The 20,110-nt window shown below is 52.5% G+C and overlaps 2 protein-coding genes across 5 annotated transcripts; both read right to left on the bottom strand.

Annotated features, from left to right (window-relative positions):
* Positions 1-2: 2 nt before the first annotated feature.
* CD22 (CD22 molecule) lies at positions 3-17,965 on the bottom strand. Of its 4 annotated transcripts, none has more exons than XM_055236842.2 (14): positions 17,918-17,965; positions 15,072-15,127; positions 14,222-14,599; positions 10,847-11,152; positions 9,394-9,660; positions 8,984-9,247; positions 6,211-6,468; positions 5,748-6,011; positions 5,389-5,652; positions 2,399-2,495; positions 2,198-2,273; positions 1,616-1,734; positions 1,100-1,184; positions 3-769 (listed from the first exon to the last, which is right to left on the bottom strand). In XM_055236842.2, exons 2-14 carry the CDS (start codon positions 15,103-15,105, stop codon positions 638-640), a joined length of 2,544 nt encoding a protein of 847 aa, XP_055092817.1. In that variant the 5' UTR covers positions 15,106-15,127; positions 17,918-17,965; the 3' UTR covers positions 3-637. The 4 variants fall into 4 exon arrangements, with proteins under 4 accessions (XP_055092817.1, XP_063471114.1, XP_063471115.1 ...); XM_063615044.1 differs by having other exon boundaries at positions 14,222-14,593; XM_063615045.1 differs by having other exon boundaries at positions 14,222-14,625; positions 17,918-17,957.
* Positions 15,134-18,164, bottom strand: LOC129459735 (uncharacterized). Its single transcript, XM_063615048.1, has 2 exons — positions 18,065-18,164; positions 15,134-17,959 (listed from the first exon to the last, which is right to left on the bottom strand). Exon 2 carries the CDS (start codon positions 17,957-17,959, stop codon positions 17,237-17,239), a length of 723 nt encoding a protein of 240 aa, XP_063471118.1. The 5' UTR covers positions 18,065-18,164; the 3' UTR covers positions 15,134-17,236.
* Between the last annotated feature and the right edge of the window lie 1,946 nt (positions 18,165-20,110).

The following is a 20,110-nucleotide window of genomic DNA, read 5'->3' as shown; positions in this document are numbered from 1 at the left end:
GGTTCTTTGAAGTGGCATCTGAGCCATTTTTATTGTGAGCTCTGTCTTCACGGCATGTTAATCCACACCAGTGTGTACATCTCAAACCCGGAGTCCCCGGAGTCAAGGGGCCGCTGTTATGTATGCCTCCCCGTGCAATGCCTCACTTCCAGAGAAGCCAGGCCAGGACTGAGCCCCTTCCTACTTCATTTCTGTCCTTTTCTGGGCTTTCCCCCAGAGGCAGAAACTGGGCATAATATTCGTGAGTGGGGATGTCAGATCAGGGGTAGGGGGCCAGAGAGATGGAGAAGGGAAGGAAAAATGACGACGAGCAGATCCTAGACACAAGCACCTGGGGGTGGGGATGGCCAGTGGCCAGTGGCTGTGGTGGGGGCAGGGGGAGGCGTGCATGTCAGGGCAGGTAGTTAGATGGATTTCTGGGTAGCAAGGAGAGTGGAAGAGAACAGGGGCAGGAGTTTTGGAGGTTTGGGGTTACCCTCACCGAAAAGACTGGCTCTGAGCCAGGCACAAGGTTCTCCGCAGTGTGTGTGTGTGTGCACATACATGGAGGAGGAAGCCGTGTGGTGGTGTCTGGGGAAACTCTGGGACTTCCCTGGCCCCTGCTGCCCCCAGCGCCTCCGCCGCAGCCTGTCCGGTGTCAGTGCTTGAGGATCACATAGTCCACGTTTTCTTGAGCCTGAGGCCGCTCCCCGACCCCAAACTGAATCAGCTCTGAGTAATGAATCCCCTCGTCTTCTGGAAAATCTGGAACGACGTTCTCATAGTCGCCCTGAGAAAACCGCATGGTGGTCAGCCTGGCCCCACTGTCGCCAGCCTCCACCGCCGCTTTTCTCCGCATTCTCTCCTTCATTCTACCCGGGGGTCCAAAAGCCCAGGAGGGTGTCCTCGTGTCAGGAAACTGGCTGTGGCCGGCATCCAGGACCCGGAGGTACCTGCCTGGCTCTGACCAGCTCTGCCGGAGCAACCGTCTCCAACACCCAACCTCTGCCACCACGGATGCCTACCCAAGTCCTTCCTATGTGGGACCCACCGCTGAGGCCAGGCCCGGTCCCCAGCCTTCCCCAGCCCCTCTGGGGAGACCTGGAGAGACCCTCCTTACCACTTGGCACTTGTGCAACACCGAATAAGTGACCGTGTCATCGCAGTCTGGGCGAGGTCTCTGCATCTCTGAGGTCTCTGCATCTCTGAGAGACAGGGCAGATAGACGACCACTCATGAAGCATCTCCCATGAACTCTCCTCCCTCTCAGCACCCACAGCCCCCAACAGCACCCCAACCTCAGCCCCTTATGTAAAACCTGCGGCCTCCCCAGTGCCCAAAGCTCACAGTAGGAGCTCGTGCAAATGTGTATGGAGGGAGTAGATGTGGGTGTGTATCACGAGGTCTTGACCTTTGTGATAAGAACGGACTGGGCGTGTGTGCTGCTGACTTGAAGGAGCAGGTCCACTTCCGGAGACTGGCCCTTACTCAGAGGCTTGTTGCCAAGCGGGAATGAGGCAGTGCGTGTATCAGGGTGCCTGGCATGGGCCTGGCACAAAGAGGGCAGGCGGAACAAGAGTTTTTCCTCCCGCCTCCCTCCCAGGGTGCAGGGTCGCCCTCCTGGTACCCTCAGTACCCAGTTCGTGGTATGTTCGTCTCAGGAAAGCGCAGGGTGGCGTAGCTAATGCCATCTTCCATCATTGGATTGTAGCATCCCAGGGAGTGGGGGCCTTCAGAGACGGGGGCCCTTCTAACCTGGGAGGGAGATGAGGGTGAAGTGCTAACCACCTATTCCCCAACCCTCGCCCCCTTCCCTGGCCTCTGACAGCCCAGGTCTCCCCAGAGGACATTTTATCCCCTTCATTCACCTTGTTTCCCCACTCAGCTTCACAGTCTGCCTCATGCCTACCCCCCTTTTTTTTTTGAGGCAGAGTCTCAGTCTGTCGCCCAGGCTGGAGTGCAGTGGCGTAATCTTGGCTCACTGCAACCTCCGCCTCCCAGGTTCAAGCTATTCTCCTGCCTCAGCCTCCCGAGTAGCTGGAATTACAGGCATGCACCACCACGCCCGGCTAATTTTTAAAATATTTTTGGTAGAGACAGGGTTTCACCATGTTGGCTATGCTGGTCTCGAACTCCTGACCTCAGGTGATCCGCCTGCCTCAGCCTCCCAAAGTGCTGGGATTACAGGCATGAGCCACCGCGCCCAGTCCCATCCTACCTTTTTATTCCTCACAAAGAAGCTCTGGCCACTGGAATTCTCCTGAAGCCCCTGCTGGCTCTGTGTCCTCTTCCAACTGAGAAATAAAGGCACATGTATGAGAGTCAGGGACTCCAGAGGCTGGAGGCTTCGAGATGGAGCAACTGGACATGGGCCTCTACCAAGGGAGAGAGGAGGTGGTGGGGGGCGGCAGGAGCTCACCGTCGCTGGAGCTTGAACCCACAGATTGCCAGGATGAAGATGGCCAGGCAGGACCCGAGTCCCACAGCCACTCGCCTGCCGATGGTCTCCGGGCTATCTGGGTGGAGAAAGGAGAGACCTTAATCAACTGAGGGGTCAGCTCTCCCTGGCAGCCTTTGCCTGGAAGGCATCCTGGACTTCTCTCTGCAGCCAGACTCGTCCTTCTCCCCTGCATGCATGCAGGGGTGCAGAGAAAGAGGGTGACAATGGCCCCTGCTTGCTCTGGGCCTCCCTTTAGGAATAAGGCACTAATTCTCCCGAGGAGCTGCTTTTCCCACAGACGCGGCATGCCCAGAGCCTGTGGCCCGCACCCGCATAAATGGGTGCAGCTGTTCATGGCAGTATGGCTGTGTGATCAGCTCTGAAAGTGCACCTGTCTTCCACCCAGCAATTCCACATGGGAATGCATCTTGCAACTGTCCTTGCAGGCATGCCCAAAACAAGAGGCTGCAGACCTAGGCCCTGAAGAGGGCACTGGGAGGAGGATGTATGCAACCTTCATACGCGAGGACTCCATGGCCCCAGGAAAAAGAGGAGGCTCTCAGGCCGTCTGCAAAGGGGACACCCAGGGAACAATGGTTTTATACAATGGGATGTGTCTGTTACATTTCCAGATAACATGTTTCAGATGTTTTCCTTTGGCCTTTGGCCGTGCTGGTGATGGTTCCCTAGATTGACCGATTGATTGATTGAGACAGAGTCTCGCTCTTTCACCCAGGCTGGAGTGCGGTGGTGAGATCTTGGCTCACTGCAACCTCTGCCTCCCGGGTTCAAGTGATTCTCCTGCCTTAGCCTCCTGAGTAGTTGGGATTACAGGTGCGCACCACCACACCCAGCTAATTTTTGTATTTTTAGTAGAGATGGGGTTTCACCATTGGCCAGGCTGGTCTGGAACTCCTGGCCTCAAGTGATCCACCCACGTTGTGGCCTCCCAGAGTGCTTGTGGCCACCCACTTTGGCCTCCCAAAGTGCTGGGATTACAGGCGTGAGCCACTGTGCCTGGTCAGATTCCCTCAATTTAAGACCATGTTTCCAATTATTAATCTGAAAAAGTACAATAAATTAATTATGTTCCCTATGCTTCCAGACTCTTTTTTGTTGTTATTATTATTTTGTTTGTTTTTAAAATTATTTTTGGTATTTTTTGTAGAGATGAGATCTTGCTATGAGGTATGGGCTATGTTGCCCAGGCTGGTCTTGAACTCCTGGGCTCAAGTGATCCTCCCACCTCAGCCTCTCAAAGTGTTGGGATTACAGGCATGAACCACCACGCTCAGCCTCCAGACTTTAGACACTCTGTGTATACATAGATACAGAACAACGTCCAAACAGTATTATTACATGGAAAAAAGCAAAGAAAATTCCCAGGCAAAGTGTGAGCTCTGCCTCATCTGCATCATGAGGAAGGGTGTATAGGCACAGACCTCTGTGTGTGAATTGTGCGTGTGAAAAATACCCCTGGGGGAGATGGGAAGACTGTGCAGTGAGGACCTTTGGTGGGGATGAGAGTTCTCGGGGATCAAGAGTGAGCCGCGACTGTCTTTCCACTATTTACCCTTTCATGCTTACATTTTATTTTTTTACCAGGTGCTTGTATGATCTGTTTAAAAACCACTCAAGTCCACTACTCTGGAGGCTGAGGCAGGAGTATCACTTGAGCCTAGGGGGTCGAGGCTGCAGGAGCTGAGATTGTGCCACTGCACTCCAGCCTGTGCAACAGGGTGAGACCCTGCCTCAAAAAAAAAAAAACAAAATCGGCCGGGCGCGGTGGCTCACGTCTGTAATCCCAGCACTGTGGGAGGGCGAGGCGAGCGGATCACAAGGTCAGGAGATTGAGACCACAGTGAGACCCCGTCTCTACTAAAAATACAAAAAATTAGCCGGGCGTGGTGGCGGGCGCCTGTCGTTCCAGCTACTCGGGGGGCTGAGGCAGGAGAATGGGGTGAACCCGGGAGGTGGAGCTTGCAGTGAGCCGAGATCATGCCACTGCACTCCAGCCTGGGTGACAGATCAAGACTCCATCTCAAAAAAAAAAAAAAACCATTTATATTTTAAAAGATAAAAACAAGGAGCCTGTCAGGGCTGAGAGAGACAGAGTAGTCAGAGAGAGAGAGACAGGGACCCAGTAGGAGCTCAGGACTTCTGGAAGGTGGAGCAGCCTGAGAGGGGACCCTAGAGGGAGGAAGGAGAGACTGCAGGGGAGGTAGAAAAAGAGAGATTGGTGACACAGGACAAGATGACTCCTTCAGCACAGTGGCAGATGGCCTGGAGCAAGGGGTGTGAATGGGAAAGGGGACAGTGAGGTGGGGAAGAAGGGGCCAGCTGGTCTGGAAGGCTTTTCGGGAAGTCACAGGAGCAGACAGGGCCAGAGAGGAGCCTGAGAGGAGACAGGGAGAGACTTAGGCCGCAGTGGCTCATGCCTCTAATCCCAGGGCTTTGGGAAGCTGAGGCAGAAGGGTCACTTGAGGTCAGGAGTTTGAAACCAGCCTGGTCAACATAGTAAGACCCCATCTCTACAAAAATGTAAAAATTAGCCGGGTGCGGTGGTGCATGTCTATAGTCCCAGCTACTCAGGAGGCTGAGGCGAAAGGATTGCTTGAGCCCAGGAATTGGAGGCTGCAGTGAGGTGTCATTATGCCACTGCACTCCAGGCTGGGTGACAGAGTAAGACCTTGTCTCTATAAGAAGAAGAAGGAAGGAGAATGAGAAGAAAGAGGAGGAGGAGGAGGAGAAAGCAGAAGAAGAGGAAGAAGAAGAAGGAGGAGGAAGAGGAGGAGGAGGGGAAGAAGAGGAAGAGGAAAAGAAAGGAAGGAAGGAAGGAAAAAAGGAAGGAAGGAAGGAAGGAAGGAAAGAAGGAAGGAAGGAAGGAAAAAAGGAAGGAAGGAAGGAAAGAAGGAAGGAAGGAAGGATCGACCACCACCAACAAGAACAAGAGCAGGAAGAGGTCTTACAGTAGATGGTGAGGGTGCTGAGAGGTGAGTGGCCCTTGCCCACACTGTTGGTCCCCTGGCACCAGTAAGCACCCGAGTGCTGGACCTTCACCGGCTCCAATCTCAGCTTCTGGCGGTGGTAGGGGAGGCTTCGGTTATTCCAGTCAAACCAGGTGTAGTGGGAGACGGGAGGGTTGGCGTCGCTCTCACAGGTCAGGGTTGCACTCTTCCCCTCCATCACTTGGTCCCCCGGGCTCATGGACACACGCAGCTTCCTGGGTGCATCTGCATGGTGGGCAGAGGGAGGGGGTGCAAAGTCACTACCAGGCAGGCCACTGGTCCCCGCTCTGCTCCACTCCCAGCCTCCAGCCCTCACTCACACAGCACTTTGAGTGTCCAGGCCTTGGACGCCGTCTGTCCTATGGAGTTGTTCACCCAGCAGCTGTAACTCCCAGCATCTTCTGGGGAGATGGAGTCAAAATTCAGCTGGCTTTCTTTCCCCAGAAGGCTGCCATTTTTCTCCCAGAAGAACTGGACTTCTTTGGGGTGGCTGCTTGAGAAGTCACATTGGAGGCTGACCGAGTTCCCAGAGTGAATCTCGGAAAGGGGCTTGATTTTCCGGACCCTCACGCCTCGGGGGGCATCTGGAGGGCAAGTGTCCCAAGCTGACCTCTCCGCTCCCGGTCCCTTTTGCTGTCCCCAGGCCTCCCCTCGGCCCTGAGGCTGGGCTCCCGTCCCTCAATTCTGTGGAAGACACTGGCCCAGGCTCCGGCCTCGTCGCCTTCATCCCCTCATCCCAGCCGGGCCACCTCCCAGATCCCCCTGCCTAGCCCAGGGACTCACACTGGACATTCAGGGCGACAGGGGAGGCCCATGAGCACCAATTGTTACAAGCTGCGCAGGCAATGGTTGTGTTGTCCCAGCCAACGTTTTGGATCTTCAGCACCCCAGGCGATGGCTCCTCCCAGGTGCCGCGGGGTTTCCATTCATACCGGGTAACACTGGGGTTACTGGAATTGTAGTTACAGGAAAGGGTCACCGTGTCTCCTTCTCGAATCGGCGTGGGGTTTTGAATCACCGTGGTCACCTTCTTGGGAGGATCTGGAAGAAAATCAGAGAGGTGAGCAAAGAAAAGCCAGCTGTCTATAGTACCCCTTCCCTCCTGCTTCCTCTTCTCCCGCTACCTGTCCCCGGCATCTGCACAGGTCCTAAATTAATCAAAGTGGGGCTCGTGCGTCCTTCCTGCATCTGTGTGAGAACAGAAAGTCTGCCCTGGCTCTCTGGCCTGGCTGTGGTTTGGTGCAGGGGTTCAGGGCACAGCACTGAAGCCAGATGGCTGCCGAGAGGTGCACGGGCATGGGCTGTGGGTCTCAGTTTACGCGTCTGTCAAATGGGGTCCTGAGGCCGGGCGTGGTGGCTCACGCTGGTAATCTCAGCACTTTGGGAGTCCGAGGCGGGCGGATCACCTGAGGTCAGGAGTTCAAGACCAGCCTGGCCAACACAGCAAAACCCTGTCTCTACTAAAAATTTTAAAAATTAGCTATGCATGGTGGTGCATGTCTGTAGTCCCAGCTACTCAGGAGGTTGAGGCAAGAGAATCGCTTGAACCCGGGAGGTGGAGGTTGCAGTGAGCCGAGATCAAGACACTGCACTCCAGCCTGGGCAACAGAAGAAGACTCCATCTCAAAAACAAGAGGCAGTGGGGGGTGAGTGGGGGGTGAGTCCTGAGAGTTCTTAACCTCCTGGGAATTGTTTCAAGAAGGAAATGAGATGATGCCCTTAGAGCAGAGTGTGGCGTGTGGCAAACACTCCACAAACATCGCTGCGGCTGCCGCGATCGCACATCCAGCTGTCTGAGATGCTCAGGATTTGGACACCCCTGTCCCGTTAGCACATGTGACATCTCAGCGTCCAAGGATCGAGCTTATGTGTTCTTTTTGTCCTGTGCTCTACATGGTAACAAGATTCACTGTGTTAAAGAGGGTCTCACAATGGCGAGGTAATGAGACAGTTTGCCCCAGTTCTCGTTAAAAATTTCAAGACCTCTTTCAAGACTCAGCCACTGCCTAGGGACACTAAGTCTCCGTGTCCCTCATGGAGCCCTGGTATCTTGCAGTTAATTATTCTTTTTTTTTTTTTTGGAGACAGAGTCTCACTCTATCCCCCAGGCTAGAGTGCAGTGACATGATCTCAGCTCACTGCAACCTCTGCCTCCTGGGTTCAAGTGGTTCTCCTGCCTCAGCCTCCTGGGTAGCTGGAATTTCAGGTGCCCGCCACCATGCCTGGCTAATTTGTTGTATTTTTAGTAGAGACAGGGTTTCGCCATGTTGGCCAGGCTGGTCTCAAACTCCTGACCTCAGGTGATCCGCCCACCTTGGCCTCCCAAAGTGCTAGGATTACAGGCATAAGCCACTGTGCCTGGCCAATCCATTCTTTCTTCTGAGACAAGGTCTCACTCAGTCACCCAGGCTGGAGTGCAGCGGCACGATCATGGGCTCACTGCAGCCTCGACTTCCAGGCTCAGGTGATCCTCCCACCTCAGCCTCCTGGGTAGCTGAGACTACAGGTGTGCATGACCATGCCAGGCTAATTTTTTTGTAGAAATGGGGTTTTACCACGTTGCCCAGGCTGGGCTTGAACTCCTGGCCTCAAGCGAGCTGTGCGCCTTGGCCTCCCAAAGTGCTGGGATTATAGGTGTGAGCCGCTGTGCCCAGCTCACACCTATAATCCCAGTCCCAGCATTTTCTTTTTCTTTTTGAGACCCAAGTCTTGCTCTGTTACCCAGGCTGGAGTGCAGTAGCAGGAACATAGCTCAGTCTGCAGCCTTCACCTCCTGGGTTCAAGCGATTCTCCCTCCTCAGCCTCCCCAGTAGCTGGGACCACAGGCACGCACCACCATGCTCAGCTAATTTTTGTATTTTTTTGTAGAAATGGTATCTCGCTATGTGGCCCAGGCTGGTTTCAAACTTCTGGGTTCAAGAGACCCTCCTGCCTCAGCCTCCTAAAGAGCTGGGATTGCAGGCGTGAGCCACTGCACCTGACCTCATTCATTCAACAAGCATCTACAGGCCGGGCACGGTGGCTCACGCCTCTAATCCCAGCACTTTGGGAGGCCGAGGTGGGTGGATCACGAGGTCAGGAGAGTGAGACCACCCTGGCTAACACGGTGAAATCCCGTCTCTACTAAAAGTACAAATAATTAGCTGGGCGTGGTGGCGGGCGCCTGTAGTCCCAGCTACTCAGGAGGCTGAGACAGGAGAATGGCGTGAACCCGGGAAGGCGGAGCTTGCAGTGAGCCGAGATTGTGCCACTGCACTCCAGTCTGGGAGACAGAGGGAGACTCCGTCTCAAAAAAACAAAAACAAAAACAAAAACAAAAAACAAAAAAACAAGCATCTACCAAGCACCCTCCGTGAGCCAGGCCCTATGCCAGGAGCCGAGACAGCAGCTGTGAACAGCAACAAAGTCCCTGCCCTGAGAAGCTTACATGTCAGGAGACCCTGGCTGCTCCTTGCGCTTGACTCCGGGACTCCGGAATGCCCTGCACCCCATCTGCCTTCCCCGTTCCCTGTGTCCATCTTCTCTCCCTAGAACCAGAGGCTCCATGGCAACTCACACTGGACATCCAGCTCAGCTCCCGGGCCCCTCTGTCCAGTACCAAGAATGTTTTCTGCCACACAGGAATAAGTCCCAGAGTGCCAGGGGAGGATCTTTGGGATGTGGAATTTCTCCTCTGTCCTTCCCTGCATTTCTTTCCCATCGTGGTACCACGTGTAATTTGTTGGAAGAGGATTGGCCGGTGATGTGCAAAGAAACTCGACTTCACTTCCCTCCACAGCTGGTGACTGGAAGATCTGAACCGTGGAAGGTTCTGGGGCATCTGGAAGAGGGGGCAGAGGCGAGTGGAGGAGTGAGGAGAGCACCCCCAACCTGTGGCCACGGCCCCGAGAGCCCCCGTGGCTCCCCTCTCCGGGTCCACCCCTGCTACCTCCCTGCCTGGCCTGTCCCCAGCTCCGAGGGGCTCACACTGCACTTGGAGGAGCACTTCTTCCGACCTTCCCGGGCCCACGTCATTGGAGACCTGACAGCAGTACTTCCCACACTGGTCCTTGGTCACTTCGTGCAGGGTTAGCGTGAGCGTATTCTGCTTCTTCAGTGGGGTCCCATCCTTGAGCCAGGATACCATCGTGTACTCCGGGTTGCTGCTGCTGACCTCGCAGGTCATGGTCACAGAGTCCCCCTCCCTCACTATGGCATCACTGGGAGTGACCTCGATCTCCAACTTCGGGGTGTCTGGAGGAGCAGAGGGGCAGTCAGGGAGGGGGCAGGGAATTCTCAGAGGGCGGAGGGCGTGGAAAGTGCTTTTATTCTGACAAAGCGGTGGCCTGCCGGTCCCTTCACCCAGGTGATGGTCACAGCCTCCTAACTCGGCTATCAGCTTCCCACTCCCACTTCCTCTACCTGTTGGTCTCCACCAGCAGCACGCAGGGTTCCTAACACCATCCACCAGACCTCGCCAATCCTGCTGGTAACCACGAGCGGGTTCCGTGCTTTGCATAGAATCCCAAACCCTCACCTCAGTCTTCGGGATCCAGAGTCCTGCTCCATCGCCTGCCTCCTGTCCTACCATGTGGCCCTCAGAGGCGGTGAACTTCAGCTTCTGAGGTCCTCCCACCCAGCTCCTGCCTCAAAGCTTTGAACCTGCTCTTCTCTTTCCCTGAAATCCTCCTCTCGAAAATATTTGCCAGCCTCAGCCACTACTTCCGTTCCAGTCAGCTTAAGTGCTCACTTTCTTAGAGAGGTCTCTCTCCGTCACTCCCCTCTCCCGGCCTTATTTTTTTCCTAACACACATATAACTACCTACAATAGTGTTGTATATTTCTTTGTTAACATTGCTTTGTTTCAGATTCTAATGTCTTGGCTCATGCTCTGTATTTCTTTGTTAATCCGTTTGTTGTCTGTCTCTTTCACTGCAGTGCCGGCTCCGTGTGGGGCAAGAGCTTTGCTCACTGCTGCACCCTGCCCACCGCCCCATGCGCCCCATTGGCAGCTGTAATAAGGTCTGGTACCTAGCAGGTTTGTGATAACGTATTTATTGAATGAATGAGGCACAAGATAATGATGTGAAAAAAATCCCCACCAAGAGGGGAACAAAAAGACCTAACCAGATAATCCCCAATTCATGTCATGGCTTGAGGATGGACCATTTTATTCTGTTAGGCTAGAGCAAATCTTTTTCCCGAAACACCAGGGCTGACAAGGTGGCGTGACCAGGGCTGGAGGACGCCACCGTCTGTGCAGGCTTCCCCGTACCCTGGGTGCGTGCCCCCTGCGGGGCTGGGGAGAAGGTGACACAGAACTTGCCCTGGGGAGAAGGTGACACAGACCTTGCCCTAAGGAGAAGGTGACACAGACCTTGCCCTAAGGAGAAGGTGACACAGACCTTGCCCTTCTCACAGGCATGTCGGGGAGACTCACGCTTCACGTTCAGCTGCACCGTGTCTTCGGAGAGGGACTTCCCATCCGCATCGTGAAGCCGGCAGGTCACAATCTTCCCATGGTGACTCCACTGTGGGGAGAACTTGAGCTCGCTCCGGGTGAAGACAGACTTGGTGGTCAAGGAGGTCAAGGTGACAGCAGCCTCCCTCATCGGAACCCCCTCTAGGAACCACTGCAATTGGATGGGATACCCATAGCAGGAGAAATTCAGCAAGCAGGTCAGAGTGACTTCCTGGGACTCTTGAATTTCTGGAGGGAGCTGGATATGAGGTGGAAAAGGCCTTTCTGCAAAAGAACAGAGACCGTGCTGGAGCCTGGGGGACTGAGGATGTGAGCGTACACCTGGCTTTAGATGTCCTGTCCCAAATCACCCCTCAGGAACCCCTTGCCACTTCATTCCACCTCTCTGCAGTCCTGCTTTTTTTTTTTTTTTTTTTTTTTTTTGAGATGGAGTTTCCCTCTGTCACCCAGGCTGGAGTGCAGTGGCGTTATCTTGGCTGGCTGTAACCTCTACCACCCCAGTTCAAGTGACCCTCCCAAGTAGCTGGGATTACAGATGCCCACCACCATGCCCAGCTAATTTTTTGTATTTCTAGTAGAGACAGAGTTTCGCCATGTTGGCCAGGCTGGTCTTGAACTCCTGACCTCAAGTGATCCTCCCGCCTTGGCCTCCCAAAGTGCTGGGATTACAGGTGTAAGCCACCACACCCGGCCTCTTTTTTTTCTTTAGAGACAGGGTCTTGCTTTGTCGCCCATGCTGGAGTGCAGTGGCGCAATCCTAGCTCACTGTAGCCTCGACCTCCTAGGCTCAAGCAATCCTCTCACCTTAGCCCCCTGAGTAACTGGGACTACAGGCATGTGCCACCACACCTAGCTAGTTTTTTAAACATTTTGTAGAGACAGGGTCTTACCATGTTACCCAGGCTGGTCTCAAACTCCTGGGCTCAAACGATCCTCCAACCTCAGCCTCCCAAAGTGCTGGGGTTACAGGCGGGAACCACTGCATCCAGCTCAGTCCTGCTTTTCTCCACTTTGAATCACTTTTGCTCACCTGAAATCCCCTCTGAAAAGCCTTGACCACACAAAACCTCCTTGGGAACTGTAATCTACTCTTCTTTCATGCTCATTGCCGGATATCTGCTTTCTGAATGATTGCAAAGTTCTATTCCCACCACCTCTTTTTTTTTTTTTTTTTTTTTTTTTGAGACAGAGTCTCGCTCTGTTGCCCAGACTGGAGTGCAGTGGCGTGATCTCGGCTCACTGCAAGCTCCACCTTCCGGGTTCACGCCATTCTCCTGCCTCAGCCTCCCGAGTAGCTGGGACTATAGGCACCTGCCACCACGCCTGGCTAACTTTTTGCATTTTTAGTAGAGACATGGTCTCGATCTCCTGACCTCGTGATCCACCCTCCTCAGCCTCCCAAAGTTCTGGGATTACAGGCATGAGCCACCGTGCCCGGCCTATTCCCACCACCTCTAAGTGAATTTTATCAGTTTAGTTCACGGACTTTTCAGCTTTGACAAACTTGCGTTACTTTGATGGCTTCCTTCAGTATTGCAGCCATCCAAGCACCGCATTCCTTTAGTGGGGTGGGTCTGTGTGCACCCAGCCTCAGCTCTCCCCAAGGCTGGACCACCTCCTTCAGACAGCGGGGTCTGAAGTTGCATTGCTCACCCCAAACTTAAGGCTGCTCAGAACTGCCCATCCGGGAAACAGTGTGGAATGGAGTGCCCACACTCCCTACGGCAGGGGCGCCCACACTCCCTACGGCAGGGGCCCCCACACCTGTGTTTGATGGGTCAAAGCCACCCCTACATGTGCAGTGCTATAACTGAGCTTATGTTATAAAAATTATCAGATGTTCATTTTACTTCTTTTCTTTTCTCTTTGTTCTTTCCTTCCTCCATGCACGATTAGTTACATTTTGGTCATTTCAGTAGCAGGTAACCTTTAATTCACTAACAATTGTTTAACTTATATCCTGACCCCCTGGCAGCTGCCTGCAAGATAAATGAACTTGTCTCTCTTTCAAAGAACAATGATCCTTAGGTCACACAGACCTCCTTGATGACATCCAGAAATTTGATGAGCCGAAGGGCACAACAGCTTTGATGATCGGGAGGTCACATCCTGCACACCTACTTTACTCATAAAAGCCCCCAGTAACGCTCAAAGTCAGGTCAGATTTGAGAGTTTCTTCTGTCCCCTCGCTTTGGCTAAATTAAATAATCCTTTCTCAGCTTCTAAGCACTGATGTGTCAGCGTTTGGCTGACTACGCATCGGGAGCTCAAACCTGGCCTTTGGGGTTTGACAACAGTGTCATCTAACCTTGAAGAGCTCATGAGAACTTGCCATGAACATTAACACACTGAGAGATTTCACTGGAAAATCTAGATTTCCATCATCTCTTGAAAAATCAGAAGATCAGGCCGGGTGCGGTGACTCATGCCTGTAATCCCAATGCTTTGAGAGGTTGAAGCAGGAGGATTACTTGAGGCCAGGAGTTGAAGACCAGCCTGGGCAACATAGCAAGACCCATTTCTACAACAAATTAAAAAGTTAGCCAGGCATGGTGGCATGCACCTGTGATCCTAGCCACTCTGGAGGTGGGAGGATTGCTTGAACCCAGGAGATCAAGGCTGCAGTGAGCTGAGATCGTGCCACTGCACTCCAGCCTGGGTGACGACAGTGCGAGACCCGGTCTCATAAAAAGGGAGAGGAAGGGGAAGGGGAAAAGAAGAGGAAAAAAAGTAAAACAAACATTTTATGATTTTTATAACACAGGCTCAGTTATGGCACTGCACATGTAGGGGTGGATTTGACCCATTAAACACAGGTCTGGGGCCTCTGCCCTAGGCAGTGCGGTTACTCCGTTCCACACCCAGTTTCCTCTATAGGGAGCTCTGAGCAGCCCTAAGTTTGGGGTGAGCAATGCAGCTTCAGACCCCGCTGTCTGAAGGGGGCGGTCCAGCCTGGGGGAGAGCTGAGGCTGGTTACATGCAGACCCACCCCACTAAAGGAATGTGGTGCTCGGATGGTTCCAGTACTAAGGCCAAACACGAGTTTGTCACAAAAGCTGAAAAATACATGGTGAGAAAGAAAGAGAGAAAGATCAGGAGATCCGACAACCTTGGAATCCAGGTCCCAGAGGGGCAGGAACTGAGGGGTCAGATGGGACATCTGAGGTCCCGCAGCTCTGTCTAGTGCTGCTGCATCGCATCGTCACCCACTGGCGTCCCCTGCCTGAGCTCTGCAGGAAGCTCGGTTTGTGAGCTCTGTGCCAGGCGTCAGGTATTTCCTGCCTCCCACTCACCCCTGCCCAGAGCAGAGGACCTGCTCCCCGAAGGCCTTACCAGAGACATTGAGGTGTATTCGTTCCATCCATTTCTCATTCTTGGACTCCATCCTCAGCCCCAGCTGACCACTGTCATTGACGTGCACCGGATGGATACTTAGTGTGCAGTTCTTAATCTCATCTCCCAGGAATTGCACCCTTTTCTGCTCAGAAGGAAACTTCCCATCCTTTGTGCTTTCATAGAGTCTGGTCCCATCAAACTTCGAGGTGTTCTTGTTATACTCAGGATTGTGGAACAGGATGAAGCTTTCCAGGGCACCATCTAGGGCTGTGTAGGTGCAGGGGACCCAGACGCAGGCCCCCTCCCAGGCGTAGAGGGTTTCAGGGTGGTCAAACTTCCATTTACTTGAGTCAGAGAAAGCCAAGTATTCTAGAACTCACCACAGTGATCAGAAAGCATTACTGAGGGGGCATGAGAGCCTTCTTTTAAAAATTATCCTTTATTTTAAAATTTGTTTAATTTTTTATTCTTTTTAGAGATAGGGGTATTGCTATGTTGCCCAAACTGGCCTCAAACTCCTGACCTCAAGTGATCCTGCCACCTCAGCCTCACAAAGTGCTGAGATTTCAGGCATGAGCCACTGCACCCAGCTGAGAGCTTTCCAAAGACTAAAGAATTCCCTCTGAAGATAGTGGGAGAAATACAGAGATACACAAAGACAGCAGGATGCAATAAGAGAAGCATATGTATATATGGGAAACATATATATTTGTATGTACATTTATCTATACACACTGCCGCCCCCACCCTACCCTATGTTGATGCCTCTCTGCCTGGGTCTTTCCTCCTCCTCCAGTGCCCACTGACATCCCAGAACCCCAGTACTAGCCCAGGCCACAGTCCTTACCCAGGAGCAGGAGCCAGGGGCCGAGGAGATGCATGGTGTCGTGTCTGGGTGGAAGCCTGAGCAGGGGAGAGTTTGTCTTTGAGCCATCTGGCCACTTACTTCTTCCACATGGCTTTTCTTGCTCACCCACTGAGCTCCGACCCTTCCCCTGGATCCGGGAGGACCGGGTCTGGTTGCATTACAGGGATGTGGCATTTGGGATGCTCATGGAGTTCTTTCTTTTTTTTGAGACAGAGTCTTGCTCTGTCTCCCAGGCTAGAGTGCAGTGGTGCGATCTCCACCCACTGCAACCTCTGCTTCCCAAGCTCAAGCTTTTCTCTGGCCTCAGCCCTCCAAGTAGCTGGGTAAAGGCAGGTGCCACCACGCCTGGCTGATTTTTGTATTTTCAGTAGAGATGGGTTTTCACCATGTTGGCCAGGCTGGTCTTGAACTCCTGATATCAGGTGATCTGCCAGCCTCAGCCTCCCAAAGTGCTGGGACTACAGGCGTGAGCCACCACTCCTGGCCAGGAGTTTTTTCTGAGTATGCTGCGCCTCTCCTTCAAACTGACAGCCCTGTGGGGGCAGCCTCTCTCTCTTCCCAGAACTCCTTCCTTTCTTCCTTCCTTCCTCCCTTGCTTCCTTTTCCCCATCCATCCATTCATCCATCTCTAATTTTATAAACTTCCTGCCTGACTCGCAGGCTTTGAGTGGCACCAGACCACTGAGTGCTTTGAATGCCAGGCCCCGGGTAACGTGGAGCTCTCTCTGGTGCTACTCATCAAGGATTATACTCAGGGACAGACGTGGTCAAAACTTGGTTTGAAAGACCAGGTAAAAAGGAATTCTAAAACCAGTAACAAAGTATGGGTGAGCCAGGCGCAGTGGCTCACACCTGTAATCCCAATACTTTGGGATGCCAAGGCAGGCAGATCACTTGAGGTCAGCAGTTCAAGACCAGCCTGGCCAACATGGCAAAACCCCATCTTTACTAAAAATGCAAAAAATTAGCCAGGCGTGGTGGTGCACACCTGTAATCCCAGATACTCAGGAGGCTGAGGCAGGAGAATTGCTTGAACCCAGGAAGTAGAGGTTGGAGTGAGCCGAGATCATGCCACTGCACTCCAGCCTGGGCAACAGGGCAAGACTCTGTCTCAAAAAAATTAAAAATAAATAAACTAAAAATATACAGAGCTGGTCAAACAAAACCTATCTGTGGGTTAGGTTCTGCAACTGTTGCCCATCTTTCTCTCTTTCTCTGCAATGAGCTTGTCCTCCACCATCCCTGACCTCTGCATAGAGTTATATTTACATAGAGTTAAATTTAAGTCCCAATTTACATGATCATGGCCCTCCGTGCTGGCCCCCGGGGACCCTGAAGGATGTGACAGCAGAGTGTGTCTCCGGTCTCAGCACCAACCCAAGCCCCTCCCACTCACCTGCCAACATTTCCCACGCATCAATGTTCCTCTCTCTGTCTGTTTATCTCCTCGGGCCACATGGCTCATGCCAAGGGCTGCTGGGTGTCTGTTCATGGGTGTGGGGAAAGCTAAGCTGCTTGCTGGCAGCAGGAAGGGGGTCTGGCCTGGCCTAAGCAAGAATTTGGGGTGCAGGGTCTGAAGCTGAGGCAGATTCCCCAGGCAGAGCTGACATCAGCCCTGCAGGTACTCATCATGTCACATGCAAAAAACGTCTTCAAGGTCACATACACTTGAGAAAGGCAGGGTTAAAGAGTTAAGTAAGATTCTTTTTTTTCTTTTGAGACAGAGTCTCATTCTTCTGTCGCCCAGGCTCGAGTGCAGTGGTGTCATCTCAGTTCACTGCATCCTCCGCCTCCAGGGTTCAAGTGATTCTCCTGCCTCAGCCTCCTGAGTAGCTGGGACTATAGGCATGTGCCACCGCACCCATCTAATTTGTTTGTTTGTTTGTTTGTTTTAGTAGAGATGGGGTTTCACCATGTTGGCCAGGCTGGTTTCAAACTCCTGACCTCAGGTGATCCCCCCAACTTGGCCTCCCAAAGTGCTGAGATGACAGGCGTGAGCCACCGCACCTGGCTTAAGTAAGATTCTTTACTGCAGGACTTTAAAAACCTTTTAGTAAACTCTATCTACACCATTAATCTCCAGACATGGGGATTAGAGTATAGTATAATACATTGTCCATGCTTCTTTGGCCATGGGATCTATTTTACATGTTCCATAAAAAACTTAGCAGGGTTGCAGAGCCAGTGTTCTTTGAAATCCCCTTAAGGTTACCTAAGGGGTAACAAGGGCTGTGGCAAGGACTGGACTCTGTTCCCTGCAGCCAACACTTGCCTCCAGGAGCCGGGCCATTGTCCCTTCTCTGCCAGCACCCTCCAGCCACACCCTGCTCTGGGACGGGCTGGAGCATCCCAGCATGAGTGGGAGATGGGTGCCTCCAGAGCAGGGCTGTGTGCTGCCTCAAGGAGCTCCAGGAGTCTCTGGAACACAGAAGTAGGGCCCCAGGCCCGGGAATTGGAAGGCTGAGGGTGGGATGGAGGTTAGGGACAGCAGTTATTATGCACAGAAGCTCAGGACAGGGCCATGCTGTCCAGACCTCCTCAGTCCAGGCCTGTTGAGGGCCTTGCAGAACCTTGGGGCCGACCTGCCTGGCTCCTTCTTCCCTCTTGGGCATCCAATAACCCACCATACTCTCAGAAGACTCAACAGGCCTGGCAAGGAGGATGCTCAAGACAGGGGTCTGTCTACAACCTATTGTAACACCAGTAAGAGAGAGCCAGGGAGGTCCCCGCTGTGTTCCCAGCTCTGGGAGGTATGCCTGGCCCATAACTGCTGTTCCATAATAACTTGCTTGTTGAATGCAAAATAAAAGCAAAATGGTTTTTACCTGTTTCCGCGTGTCTTCCCTCTTCAGGGACACTGGCAGCATCTGAGAGCAAAAGGAGAAGTACAGTAAAGTCTCTGGTGACAGAGGTTTCCCCTCCATGGCCACACCCCCTGCTTCTCTATGGCTCTGAGGGGGACCAAGCGGCACCGTGATCTGGGGAGTGGGGAAAAGAGACGACTGACGGGGATGCGGGCTCGGAGTCAGATCGGAAGACTCGAATATGTATGGGCAGTTCTTCCTTTCAGTGTATGGGTTTGCAATATCAGATCAGTTGCAGAACTGGCTCCTCCACAACTCCCCCTCTACCCAGCTCTCAGGAAATGCGAATGACTCAAGCCAAGCAGGAGAACTGGAGCCCGCTGAAAAAGGCACAGGCCCATCTGAAAGTATTTGTAGTTTAGTGACACCATCCAGTTATTACCATTTCCACTCTTTTCATCATAGGCATAAACGGTGGGGAATCTGACCACCTACACTGAAGCCCCCAAGGGTTGAGGGAGGAGCACATAGACATTGAGGAGGAAAAAGATATCTTGGCCGGGCACGGTGGCTCATGCCTGAAATCCCAACACTTTGGGAGGCTGAGGTGGATGGATCACTTGAGGTCAGGAGTTCGAGACCAGCCTGGCCAACATGGTGAAATTCCGTCTCTACTAAAAATACAAAAAATTAGCTGAGTGTGTTGGCAGGCGCCTGTAGTCCCAGCTACTCAGGAGGCTGAGGCAGGAGAATCACTTGAGCCCAGGAGGCGGAGGCTGCAGTGAGAAGAGATCGCACCACCGCACTCTAGCCTGGGCAACAGAGTGAGACTCTGTCTCAAAAAAAAAAAAAAAAAAAAAAGAAAGAAAGAAAGGAAGAAAGAAAGAAAAAGAAAAGATATCTTGTAGGACTGGGCATGGTGGCTCACGCCTATAATCCCAGCACTTTGGGTGGCCAAGGCGGGTGGATCGCCTGAGCTCAGGAGTTCAAGACCAGCTTGGGCAACATGGTGAAACCCCATCTCTACTAAAAAAAAAAATCCAAAAATTAGCCGGGTGTGGTGGCAAGTGCCTGTGGTCCCAGCTACTCGGGAGGCTAAGGCAGGAGAATCACTTAAGCCCGAGAGGCTGAGGTTGCAGTGAGCAGATCACGCCATTGCACTCCAGCCCGGGTAACAGAGCCAGATCCTGTCTCAAAAAAAAACAAAAAAACAAAAAAGATATCTTGTAGGAAGTGTTATTGAATGGAGAGTCTTGAGGCTGAAACTTCATCACTTTTTTATAATCTTGTAGCCAGCGAGTGTCTCAGGAGCAGAACAGACAGTAGTGGAAGCCATGCACATCCTACAGATGAAGAAGGATGCACTGAGAGGTCTTCACTCCAGCACCACTGCCCTCTATGGGCAGCTGGCCATAGGGAGGGAAATGGAGAGAGGGAAGAACACCTTCTTCCAAAAGCACCAATCAGGCTGGGTGTGGTGGCTTACTCCTGTAATACGCTTTGGGAGAGCGAGGCAAGAGGATAGCTTAAGGCCAGAAGTTTGAGACCAACCTGAACAACATAGCAAGACTCTGTGCGGCTACTCAACAAAAGCAAAAAATGAAAAGTAGCTGGGCATGGTGGCACGTGCCTGTGGTCCAAGCTACTTGGGAGGCTGAGGCAGGAGGATTGCTTGAGCCTGGGAGTTCAAGGCTACAGTAAGCCATGATAGCACCACTGCACTCCAGCCCAGGCAACAAAGTAAGACCTTGTCTCAATAAATAATAAATAAATAAAATGAACAAAAAACAGCAATGTTCTGGAAAGATGGAGTAGATGTATTTATTTATTCTGCCAAGTATAACTGAAAACCTTGAACATGACAAGACAAGCATAAGAAGACTGAAAGATGGAGAGAAGCAGACTAGTTAGGGACCTCAGGACTTAAGGAATGGTGGTGAATTCCCTGGGATTTCTCTTTGCCTCATATATCTCAGGCTGAATACTGGAGAAGCCAACAACTGAAAATGCCAAGGGGCACAAACAAGAAAAAGTCCCAACAAAACAAATTCTAGCAAAACTATGCTTTTCTAGCCAAAGAACAAGGAAAGGGGCATCCTAGAAAGACAGAGCTCTTTTAGTCCATACCTGCTCTGCTCTAGCCAAGTTCCACCCTCACCCCTGTCAGCAAAGGCTGGGTGGGAAACCTAGGCTTTCACCCTCACCAGGCTGTAA

This window comes from Symphalangus syndactylus, chromosome 13 (assembly GCF_028878055.3).
Source record: "Symphalangus syndactylus isolate Jambi chromosome 13, NHGRI_mSymSyn1-v2.1_pri, whole genome shotgun sequence".
In the NCBI taxonomy this organism is placed as follows: domain Eukaryota; kingdom Metazoa; phylum Chordata; class Mammalia; order Primates; family Hylobatidae; genus Symphalangus; species Symphalangus syndactylus.
The sequence above is the reverse complement of the archived record's forward strand: the minus strand, read 5'-3'. Positions and strand labels throughout refer to the sequence as shown.